This window comes from Clupea harengus, chromosome 18, assembly GCF_900700415.2.
Source record: "Clupea harengus chromosome 18, Ch_v2.0.2, whole genome shotgun sequence".
Classification (NCBI taxonomy): Eukaryota; Metazoa; Chordata; class Actinopteri; order Clupeiformes; family Clupeidae; genus Clupea; species Clupea harengus.
In genome coordinates this window covers 25,520,274-25,532,773 of record NC_045169.1, presented here as the reverse complement: position 1 = coordinate 25,532,773, position 12,500 = coordinate 25,520,274, and the positions used below count along the sequence as shown (strand labels likewise).

The 12,500-nt window shown below is 47.7% G+C and overlaps 1 protein-coding gene across 2 annotated transcripts in view; it reads right to left on the bottom strand.

Moving 5' to 3' along the window:
• intu (inturned planar cell polarity protein) overlaps positions 1 to 12,500 on the bottom strand; it is a 36,827-nt gene that overhangs the window by 18,979 nt on the left and 5,348 nt on the right. For both annotated transcript variants that reach the window (XM_031584565.2, XM_031584564.2), the window contains exons 2-5: positions 11,709 to 11,895; positions 11,277 to 11,673; positions 8,569 to 8,654; positions 3,499 to 3,708 (exon numbers count right to left, since the gene is read on the bottom strand). In XM_031584565.2, the coding sequence (XP_031440425.1) occupies positions 3,499 to 3,708; positions 8,569 to 8,654; positions 11,277 to 11,673; positions 11,709 to 11,895 (880 nt within the window). The remainder of the gene's footprint in view (positions 1 to 3,498; positions 3,709 to 8,568; positions 8,655 to 11,276; positions 11,674 to 11,708; positions 11,896 to 12,500) is intronic.

The following is a 12,500-nucleotide window of genomic DNA, read 5'->3' as shown; positions in this document are numbered from 1 at the left end:
TGTGTTTGATAATTAAAGAAAATCAACAGATCTATTTTTTTATTAGAGAAAAAGTGTGTCCTTGTCACAATTATGACTTTCTATGAACAATGCAATAATCGATGCAGCTTGCATTTCAACACAAAATGAATGTGTAAAAAAAAAAAAAAAAAAAAAAAAATATATATATTAATTTTTTATTTTTTTATTTTATTAAAAAATCGATTATTATCTTTTCTGAATCGAGACATAATCGTTCTAGAGAGAATCGAGAGAAATCGAAAAATCGATTTTTTTCCCCCACCCCTAATGCCAACGCTAGTGTGTTAGTGAGTGAGTGAGTGAGTGAGTGTGTGTGTGTGTGTGTGTGTGTGTGTGATTAGTATGCCACACAGCACATGGCAACAGCATGGAGAGCATGGAGAGAAGAAAGAGAAGAAAGAGAGAAGAGAGAGAGGGAGAGAGGAGAAAAGAGACTGAGACAGAGAGAGGAGAAAGAGAAGAGAGAGGGGGGAGAAAAGAGGGAGAGAGAGAGAGAGAGAGAGAGAGAGAAGAGACTGAGAGACAGAGAGAGAGAGGGGAAAGAGAAGAGATGGAGAGAGAGAGAGAGAGAGAGAGAGAGAGAGAGGGAGGAGAGAAAAGATGAAAAATAATTGTACTTGTGAAGGACACACTGGGCACAAGCATTCATGAGGTGTGAAGACGAAAAAGGAGGGAATCACAAACTAACAACAGACCATATCTAATGGCAACGCTTTACCTATTGTGTGTCTGTGTTAGTGAGTGAGTGCGTTAGTGAGTGTGTGTGTGTGTGTGAATGTGTGTGTGTGTGTGTGTGCGTTAGTGTGTGTGTGTGTGTGTGTGTGTGTGTGTGTGAGTGTATGCAAGTGTTCTAGTTGGGTTTAAAACGTTGCAGGGAAAGAAAAACACCGGCACACGAGCAAGGGAAACAGGCCAAGACATTAATGTCTCCACCGGCACCGGCACCGACACCGGCGCACACACACACACACACACACTCACGCACACGCACACGCACACTCACACTCTCACACACGCTCTACCAGTTCAGTTCATTTCCACTCCTTCAGATCTGTTGCTAAGTAATGTAGAGTGTAGAGCAGCTGGTTCTGATGGCTGAATGGACCCAGAGAATGGATGGATAAAAGAAAAGATAGAAAAAAAGAACACTTCCATTGAACACATTTAGTGAGAAGGAAGTGTGACGTCATACCCACGAACAACTTGGCGGCTAGTTCTGCCCGGATGACCAGACAGCTCCTGAGCTGCTAGTTCTGCCTGGATGGCCAGACAGCTCCTGAGCTGCTAGTTCTGTCTGGATGGCCAGACAGCTCCTGAGCTGCTAGTTCTGCCTGGATGACCAGACCACTCCTGAGGCGGCTAGTTCTGCCTGGATGGCCAGACAGCTCCTGAGCTGCTAGTTCTGCCTGGATGGCCAGACAGCTCCTGAGCTGCTAGTTCTGTCTGGATGACCAGACCACTCCTGAGGCGGCTAGTTCTGCCTGGATGGCCAGACAGCTCCTGAGCTGCTAGTTCTGTCTGGATGACCAGACCGCTCCTGAGCTGCTAGTTCTGCCTGGATGACCAGACAGCTCCTGAGCTGCTAGTTCTGCCTGGATGGCCAGACAGCTCCTGAGCTGCTAGTTCTGTCTGGATGACCAGACCGCTCCTGAGCTGCTAGTTCTGCCTGGATGACCAGACAGCTCCTGAGCTGCTAGTTCTGCCTGGATGACCAGACAGCTCCTGAGCTGCTAGTTCTGTCTGGATGACCAGGCAGCTCCTGAGGCGGCTAGTTCTGTCTGGATGGCCAGACAGCTCCTGAGCTGCTAGTTCTGTCTGGATGGCCAGACAGCTCCTGAGCTGCTAGTTCTGTCTGGATGGCCAGACCGCTCCTGAGCTGCTGTGAATAATTCAGGACTCGTAGTATTGCTTCTCTCCCTCTTCTGTTTCTCCTACTGACAGAATAACCTTTCAAACCTTCGAACCAGGCAGCCATTCTGTGCCTTCGAACCAGGCAGCCACTCTGTGCCTTCGAACCAGGCAGCCACTCTGTGCCTTCGAACCAGGCGGCCATTCTGTGCCTTCGAACCAGGCGGCCATTCTGTGCCTTCGAACCAGGCGGTCATTCTGTGCCTTCGAACCAGGTGGCCAATCTGTGCCTTCGAACCAGGCAGCCATTCTGTGCCTTCGAACCAGGCAGCCATTCTGTGCTTTCGAACCAGGCAGCCATTCTGTGCCTTTAAACCAGGCGGCCATTCTGTGCCTTTGAACCAGGCGGCCATTCTGTGCCTTTGAACCAGGCAGCCATTCTGTGCCTTCGATCCAGGCAACCATTCTGTGCCTTCGAACCAGGCGGCCATTCTGTGCTTTTGAACCAGGCGGCCATTCTGTGCCTTCGAACCAGGCAGCCATTCTGTGCCTTCGAACCAGGCAGCCATTCTGTGCCTTCGAACCAGGCAGCCATTCTGTGCCTTCGAACCAGGCAGCCATTCTGTGCCTTCGAACCAGGCAGCCATTCTGTGCCTTCGAACCAGGCAGCCATTCTGTGCCTGGCCACTGACACTGCAACTAACTTGTAAATGCCATGAACTGGACACAAGCTTGCGGAGGCCTGAGGAGAACTTAGGTTCACTGACTGAGTCATCTTTAAGCGAAAATGCAGTCTAGGCCTATATATTATGCATGTGATTAAGCATTAGGAGCCAGTTGGAAGGTGCTATGTATAAGTTTTGTTTAGAATATTCAAAAAGGAACAAGCAATAGCAACAGAATGTGAAGAAATCGTTATGTCAAAAAGACCTATGCACCGTTCCCAGATCTTAACTAAAGTTAGCATGCTAACCAGCTAGAGCAGCATTGTCCTCCTCTCCAATAATTCCACTTTGCACCTCACGAGGCGCTAGTGAGTCACTGCAGTGAAAACAGCCAGGCAAAGTAATAGTGGTCAGGAATGGTGTTATTTCACTAGAACCCAAGTTCAGAGGCTGAAATAAAGACAGTTCAAGAGTGTCACTCCATGTTCAGAACCACACAGTGTCTACAGAGCTCTTTACGGTTTCAACATGTTAGATGTAGTGGCCTTGACCTTCACTATGCTCACACACTGAATCCAGCTAACCTCTTGCCCAATCTGTAAGCTGTCCTATTTACACGCATTTATTATTTGTGCTTTGTGTATGTCTAGGAGTGTACGCGTGTGTGTGTGTGTGTGTGTGTGTGTGTGTGTGTGTGTGTGTGTGTGTGTGCGGACGGACCTCCTCGTGCGTGGGCTCAGCGTCTAGGCGTAAGGACAGGTACATGACGGCGTGGGGGATGTGTGTGGATGTGTGTGTGTGTGTGTGTGTGTGTGTGTGTGTGTGTGTGTGTGTGTGCGGACGGACCTCCTCGTGCGTGGGCTCCGCGTCCAGGCGTAAGGACAGGTACATGACGGCGTGGGGGATGTGTGTGTGTGTGTGTGTGTGTGTGTGTGTGTGTGTGTGTGTGTGTGTGCGGACGGACCTCCTCGTGCGTGGGCTCCGCGTCCAAGCGTAAGGACAGGTACATGACGGCGTGGGGGATGTGGGCGACGGCCATCTGCAGCTCAGCCGTGTCCTCCCCCCACAGCAGACGCACCAGCTGGGACACCGCGGGCGAGCCGCCACCTCGGACCCCCTCGTCCCCCGCTAACGGGCCGCCGCCAGGGGCCGCCGTCTCCAGAGTCAGCTTCACCTGAGGACGAGAGGAGGGGGGGGGGGGGACGGGGGGGGGGACAGATGGGAAAGTGATTAAAGGGAGAGAGAGAGGGAGGGTAGAAAGGGCAGGGACAGAGACAGAGAAAGAGAGGGAGAAAGAGAGAGAGAGAGAGAGAGAGAGAGAGAGAGAGAAAGAGAGAGAGAGAGAGAGGGAGAGAGATACAATGTTAAAGGAAGGTGAAGAGACAGAGAGAGAGAGAGACAGACACAATGTTAAAGGAAGGTGAAGAGACAGAGAGAGAGAGAGGCAGACACAATGTTAAAGGAAGGTGAAGAGACAGAGAGAGAGAGAGAGAGAGATACAATGTTAAAGGAAGGTGAAGAGACAGAGAGAGACAGACAGAGGTCATGTAAACAGGAAGAGAGAAGAGTGTGAGGAGGGCTCAGGCTTGTTCAGCGGGTGCTGTTGAAACTGATGGTTCAGTCACTGCAGGGAGCAGCCATATGTGTGTGTGTGTGTGTGTGCGGGGAGCAGCCATATTATAGAGCAGCAGTGTGTGCTACTATTGGCTTTGTTTTTATAGCCAGCGCTCGGTTCAGCCCGACTACTGCCTGGGAGGTCAGCCGGCTTCCAAGAAGCAACACACACACACACACACACACACACACACACACACACACACACACACACACACACACACACACACACACACACACACACACACACACACACACACACACACACACACACACACACAGACACAGACACAGACACAGACACACAGAGAGAGAGAGCAAGCGAGAGAGAAACTTGCACACACATATGAACACATAAGTTAAGTACTCAGACATACACTATTTTATGTTTTCTCCAGTTTGTCTATTTGTATTCCTGACCTCATGTTCTCAAATGTACAAGTATAAAGCATGCATTTACAGGGACTTCTGTGTGAATGAGTGTGTGCATGCAATTGTGCTTTTGCTTGATTGAACGTTAGTGAGGGTGTTTGTCTGTTGTGCACGAGTCTATACTTTTCTGTATGTGCATGTATTGTGTGAATGTGTGTGTAGCTGTGTGTGTATGAGTATGTGTGCGTGGTACATGATGTGTGTGAGTATGTGTGTGTGGTGTGGTGTGTATGATATGTGTGTGTGTGTGGTGTGTATGATGTGTGTGTGCGTGTGTGGTGTGGTGTGTATGATGTGTGCGTGTGTGGTGTGTACGATACATGTGTGTGAGTATGTGTGTGTGTGTGTGTGTGTGGTGTGGTGTGCGTGTGTGGTGTGGTGTGTATAATGTGTGCGTGTGTGGTGTGTATGATGTGTGTGTGTGTGGTGTGGTGTGTATGATGTGTGCGTGGTTTGGTGTATATGATACATGTGTATGAGCATGTGTGTGTGTGTGGTGTGGTGTGGTGTGTATGATGTGTGTGTGTGTGTGTGTGTGTGGTGTGGTGTGTATGATGTGTGTGTGTGTGTGTGGTGCAGTGTGTATGATGTGTGCGTGGTTTGGTGTATATGATACATGTGTGTGAGTATGTGTGTGTGTGTGGTGTGGTGTGTATGATGTGTGTGTGTGTGTGTGTGTGGTGTGTATGATACATGTGTGTGAGTATGTGTGTGTGTGTGGTGTGGTTTGGTGTATATGATACATGTGTGTGTGTGTGTGTGTGTGGTGTGGTGTATATGATGTGTGTGTGGTGTGTGGTGTGGTGTGGTGTGTATGATGTGTGTGTGTGTGTGTGTGTGGTGTGGTGTGGTGTGTATGATGTGTGTGTGTGTGGTGTGTATGATACATGTGTGTGCACAGTTCTGGGCGTCCGTCCCGGCGGTGTAATTTGCTCAGCGCAGGCGTCCTCTAATCAGCTGTGCCCAAACGCTCCTCTTCCTGTGGCCTCTGCTCAAGTCCGCACCGCAGCGCACCCACAGCGCCACCCCACGCCAGCGCCACCCCGCGCCAGCGCCACCCCACGCCACCCCACCTCACCCCTCCCTCCCTCGGCCTGTCATTTCAGCATTCCTGCCTCTCGCGCTCCACCTTCAACTCTTTCTCGGTTTTCTTCCTGTTTTAAAATGTCTCCCTCTTCTACTTTTATTCTTCCAAGTTTCTTTTCACGTGCATTTCATCTGTCTCTTTCTCTATCTCTCTCATTCTCGTTCTCTCTCTCTCTCTCTCTCTCTCTCTCTCTCTGTCCCTCTCTCTCTGCTCTCTTCTCTCTTTCTGTGAGGTGGTGGTTTCAGCCGAGGCCAGCTGTGCGCTGTCTTGAAATAGGATCAAAAGATGTCGCTTCACACACACACACACACACACACACACACACACACACACACACACACACACACACTGCGATGCTGCGGGCGTGTCTCCCTGGAGCAGCGGATATGGTTAGGCACTACACGTCTTAAACTCTGTTTTCTATTGGAGCTAATGTTGATGCTGACACTGATATTTCAGAAGAGAAAAATCAGAACTTCGACTGGAAGATTCTCCTTGGACTTGGTCATATTCAGTCCTTTGTTTAAAGCTAATTGCCCTTACTCCAATACGCCAAAACCAGCTTTCATGTTTGCTTACCGAGGAGGTCATATCCCAAGCAGACAAAATGTGAAACTAAAGTGACAGTCCTGTTTTGCACTGACCACAGACCCATAGTATGTCCATAAGTACAGATGTAATGCTGGATAAGCAAGGCTTACTCACATAAGCTAAAGAAAACTTTGATGCAATTAGAACTCTTCTCCCCTTCTCCTCTCCTCGGGGCCTGTGAATATCTTTAGTATTAATCAAGGCCTGTGTATATCTTTAGTATTAATCGAGGCCTGTGAATATCTTTACTGTTAATCGATGCCTATGTATATATTTAGTGTTAATCGATGCCTGTGTATATCTTTAAATGTTAATCGATGCCTGTGCATATCTTTAGTATTAATCGAGGCCTGTGAATATCTGTAATGTTAATCGAGATCTGTGTATATCTTTAGTGTTAATCGAGGCCTGTGTAATCTTTAGTGTTAATCGAAGCCTGTGTATATCTTTAGTGTTAATCAAGGCCTGTGTATATCTTTAATGTTAATCGAGGCCTGTGTAATCTTTAGTGTTAATCGAAGCCTGTGTATATCTTTATTGTTAATCAAGGCCTGTGTATATCTTTAATGTTAATCAAGGCCTGTGTATATCTTTAGTGTTAATCGAAGCCTGTGTATATCTTTATTGTTAATCAAGGCCTGTGTATATCTTTAATGTTAATCGAAGCCTGTGTATATCTTTATTGTTAATCAAGGCCTGTGTATATCTTTAATGTTAATCGAGGTCTCCTCCGTTAAAGCTTTAGCACTGAAGCTTTAGCCCTACATTACGAGGAGTCACAGCAAGGCAATCTGTTCCTATGGACTTGATAGTTCCAAAGAACTTTTTAACGAGAACCCGCCGTGAAAAACAAAGCCTTTATTTATTTGACTTTTTTTGACTTCCTATTTCGAAACACATGTTTGTGGGGCTGCCTCTAAGGACAGACTACGGGGCTGTTTTTGTGTTTGTCTTGCAGAAAAAGGCAGCAGGGATTATTTTTCCACATTACGCACATTTAACGCGCCTCTTAACAGCCCAACGCAATTCCGCTCCCAAATTAGCCTCATTTCCAGTTAGCATAAATCCTCGTCTTTGCCTAGTTCATCAGGGGCAGGAACATTTAGCAATCAAATGCCCCAATTAAAGAGCATATAACTTACTCCCCGGAACATTTAGCAATCAAATGCCCCAATTAAAGAGCATATAACTCACTTCCTCGTGCACAATGCCTTCATGCAAGTCCAGGGGCTTCTGTTTGTCATTTTGTGAATGGGGAAAATGGGACCGAATATGATCATTTAAAATAACATTTAAACTTGTGGTTTTCCACAGCTGATTACTTGTGTGCTGCGTCACTGCACTTCACCAGTGATGAGGAGGATCTGTGTTTCTCCTGCTGACAGAGAGCAGGGTACAGCGAAAATGTGAACCAACTGTCGGTAAAAAAAAAAAAAGATGATGTTTGCATTGTGCCAATGTTTGACGCATTCTCTCAGTGATTTGACAGACCACTGCTAAACCGCTGTCTGTGTGTGTGTGTGTGTGTGTGTGTGAGACAGACCACTGCTAAAACGCTGTGTGTGTGTGTGTGTGTGTGACAGACCACTGCTAAAACACTGTGTGTGTATGTGTGTGTGTGTGTGTGTGTGTGTGTGTGTGTATGTGTGTTTGTGTGTGTGTGTGTGTGTGTGTGACAGACCACTGCTAAAAAGCTGTTTATTGCTTTAAAAGTATCAGAAATGTCTAATGGTGCAATAAAAAAAACACAAATTCTGACAACCTAATTTAGGGCCCAATGCTTCTACTATGCGGTCTGTCAATTCCCTTGGTCAGTGCGTGAAAGTCAGCATTCGCTTTTTTTCCGTCCTTGATTACGTGAGGTGAATCAGGAGAAAAGTACAGTACGTGTTTCAACCCACTGGCTGCTTGATTGCTGATTATTTTTCTTTCTGATACAACTGCTTGCATTCTAATGGTTGTGGTTTCTGCGTTAGAGTGCAGTTAACATAGCAGTCTCATTAGGACACACAGATGCATGTACACTTGGGAGTGGGCACACTATTAAGCACACTATTAAGCACACTATTAAGCACACTATTAAGGCGGACAGAAAGCACCAAGTCAAGAAAGAGCCCACGGACAGCATTTATAGAAATGCAATGAAAGAGAGTGGGTGGTCTGCTCTCTCACTGACACACACACACACACACACACACACAAAACAAAAAATGCACACACACACACACACACACACACAAAAATACACACACACACACACACACACACACACACACACAGAGAAATACACAGACACACACACACACAAACCTGAGTGGGGCCAGGTATGCAGGACAAAACCCTCTCAATGTTCTCTGATGTGACCTCCACATCATCCACCGCCAGAATGACATCACCTGTATCGTCACACATATACACAAACAAACACACGCACACACACACACACACACAAACACACACACACACACACACAAACACACACATATACACAAACACACATAAACACACACACAAACACATAAACACACACACACATATAAACACACATACACAAACACACAAAAAAACAATCACATAAGAAAATTTCAAATCCAGTGAACCAAACACGGCCCACCGGCACAAAGCAAAAGTCATTAAACGCAAATACCTCAAAGGAATGCTTTTCACTACGAGGGCTGTTAGCCGACTTGATATCTGGCAAGGAGCAGGAGTTTTATCAGAGGCAGTCTGTTCAAGCGTGCCCCATTCAACGCACTCATACTATCTCCCTTGCCCAGACCTCAATCGCCTGACTTCAGACGGTGGCAGCACCTGTGATTGCTTTAGCATACGGAGGTAGTTCAAAGGGCAAACATAAACGCTAGCTGATGTAGGCCCCTTCTCCTGTTCAGCTCCTAGAACTCTTCTCCCCTTCTCCTGTTCTCCTCCTCTCCTCCTCTTCTCCTCTCCTCCTCCATTAGAACTCTTCTCCTCTTCTCCTGTTCAGCTCCTACATCAGAACTCTTCTCCTCTTCTCCTCCTCTTCTCCTCTTCTCCTGTTCAGCTCCTACATCAGAACTCTTCTCCTCTTCTCCTCCTCTTCTCCTGTTCAGCTTCTACATCAGAACTCTTCTCCTCTTCTCCTCCTCTTCTCCTCTTCTCCTGTTCAGCTTCTACATCAGAACTCTTCTCCTCTTTTCCTCTCCTCCTCCATTAGAACTCTTCTCCTCTCCTCCTACATTAGAACTATTCTCCTCTTCTCCTCTTCTCCTGTTCAGCTCCTACATCAGAACTCTTCTCCTCTTCTCCTGTTCAGCTCCTACATCAGAACTCTTCTCCTCTTCTCCTCTTCTCCTGTTCAGCTCCTACATCAGAACTCTTCTCCTGTTCTCCTAGAACTCTTCTCCTCTTCTCCTCCTCTTCTCCTCTTCTCCTGTTCTCCTCTTCCTACATCAGAACTCTTCTCCTCTTCTCTTCCTACATTAGAACTCTTCTCCTCTTCTCTTCCTACATTAGAACTCTTCTCCTCTTCCTACATTAGAACTCTTCTCCTCTTCTCCTAGAACTCTTCTCCTCTTCTCCTCCTCTTCTCCTCTTCTCCTGTTCTCCTCTTCCTACATCAGAACTCTTCTCCTCTTCTCTTCCTACATTAGAACTCTTCTCCTCTTCTCCTAGAACTCTTCTCCTCCTCTTCTCCCCTTCTCCTCTTCTCCTCCTACATTAGAACTCTTCTCCTCTTCTCCTGTTCAGCTCCTCCATTAGAACTCTTCTCCTCTTTTCCTCTCCTCCTACATTAGAACTCTTCTCCTCTTTTCCTCTCCTCCTCCATTAGAACTCTTCTCCTCTTCTCCTCCTCCATTAGAACTCTTCTCCTCTTCTCCTGTTCAGCTCCTACATCAGAACTCTTCTCCTCTCCTCCTCTTCTCCTCTCCTCCTCTCCTCCTGTTCAGCTCCTACATCAGAACTCTCCTCCTCTTCTCCTCTTCTCCTGTTCAGCTCCTACATCAGAACTCTTCTCCTCCTGTTCAGCTCCTACATCAGAACTCTTCTCCTCCTGTTCAGCTCCTACATCAGAACTCTTCTCCTCTTCTCCTCTTCTCCTGTTCAGCTCCTACATCAGAACTCTTCTCCTGTTCTCCTCTTCTCTTCCTACATCAGAACTCTTCTCCTCCTACATTAGAACTCTTCTCCTGTTCAGCTTCTACATCAGAACTCTTTTCCTCTTCTCCTAGAACTCTTCTCCTCTTCTCCTCCTCTTCTCTTCCTACATTAGAACTCTTCTCCTCTTCTCTTCCTACATTAGAACTCTTCTCCTCTTCTCCTCTTCCTACATTAGAACTCTTCTCCTCTTCTCCTAGAACTCTTCTCCTCTTCTCCTCCTCTTCTCCTCTTCTCCTCCTCTTCTCCTCTTCTCCTCTTCTCCTCTTCATTAGATCTCTGCTCTGTGGGGATTCTGTGCTACTCTGCTGTAATGTGTGTGTGGAGTCAGAAACATGGCAACTGTTGTTATCCCACCAATGTAAGCTCACACTGAGGTTTGTGTCGTTATCAAAGCTATACCTCTCACCAATGGAAGCTCACACTGAGGTTTGTGTCATTATCAAAGCTATACCTCTCACCAATGGAAACTCACACTGAGGTTTGTGTCGTTATCAAAGCATTCCAGTTCCAGCTGTGCAACTCCTAGTTTCTCTTGTCTTCTGAGGCAGAAACCGCTGCATAGCCCACACACCTCAGAGCTCTCTAGGCATTACTGCAGCCTTATGCATAGCCCACACCTCAGAAAATAAATATCCTCAATGATGAAACCACCCATTCAAAACTCAATAGCTGTTATGTCAAATTCAAGAACTATTCTCATCTATTATGAGTTTCCCAAGTACACTCCAACATGACAATATTAGATCTGATACTGATCCAACACTGCAACACATCATGTCTGTCAAATCAAATTATAAAATCATTATCAAGATTATTATTATTATTGTTATTATTATTATAATTGTGACTGGATAACCCTTGGGGTGTGTAATTCTCACCGATGAGGATGTGTCCGCTCCTGCTGGCGGGGCTGTTGGGCACGAGCCCGTGGACCGTGAGCCTCTGTGCCCCTGTGCCAGGCCTCTGTGCCCCTGTGCCAGGCCTCTGTGCCCCTGTGCCAGGCCCCCCGCGGTGCACCACCCCCAGCAGGGCTTCCAGCAGTCCCCCGCTCTCTGGCGAGGGGTGAGGGGTGCTGGCCAGCCGTTTGGGGTTGAGGTAGACGCACACGTCCTTCAGGACCTGCTGCTGCTGCTGCTGCTGACCAGCATGCCTGGCTCCCCCCGCCTGGTTCTTCAGGATTGAGGGTGGGGTGCTCCCGTCGCCCCGATTCAGTGCTCCTCTAGGGCGCTTTTTTCTGCGCAGGAGTCCAGCTAGTCGCTTGAGTCTCGGCGTGACCTTTGACCCTCCGCGGCTGTTGCCGCCGCCGCCGCCGCCGCCGCGCCGCCCGCGCGGTGCCGTCCTTCCTCTGTGATGATCTCCGCCTCCTGCTCGCTGAAGCGCACATGATTGGCTGCGGAGGCGCGGGCCCTGGCTTCCTCTTCCTCGCCCTCACTCAGCTCCAGGTAGAAGAGCTCGCCGTTCCGCTGCACCTCGTCCAGCCATTCTGGCTCAAGCTCGCTAAAGGGAGACACGGAGACCAGAGACATGATTGACACGGAGACCAGAGACATGATTGACACGGAGACACGATTGACACACGGAGACATGATTGACACAGAGACATGGAGACATGTTTGACACAGAGACACGGAGACATGATTGACACGGAGACATGATTGACACACGGAGACATGATTGACACAGAGACACGGAGACATGATTGACACGGAGACATGATTGACACGGAGACATGATTGGCACGGAGACATGATTGACACAGAGACATGATTGACACACGGAGACATGATTGACACACGGAGACATGATTGACACACGGAGACATGATTGACACACGGAGACATGATTGACACACGGAGACATGATTGACACAGAGACACGGAGACATGATTGACACGGAGACATGATTGACACGGAGACATGATTGACATGGAGACATGATTGGCATGGAGACATGGAGACATGATTGACACGGAGACATGATTGACACAGGACATGATTGACATGATTGACACAGAGACATGATTGACACAGAGACACAGAGACATGATTGACACACAGAGACATGATTGACATGATTGACACAGAGACATGATTGACACAGA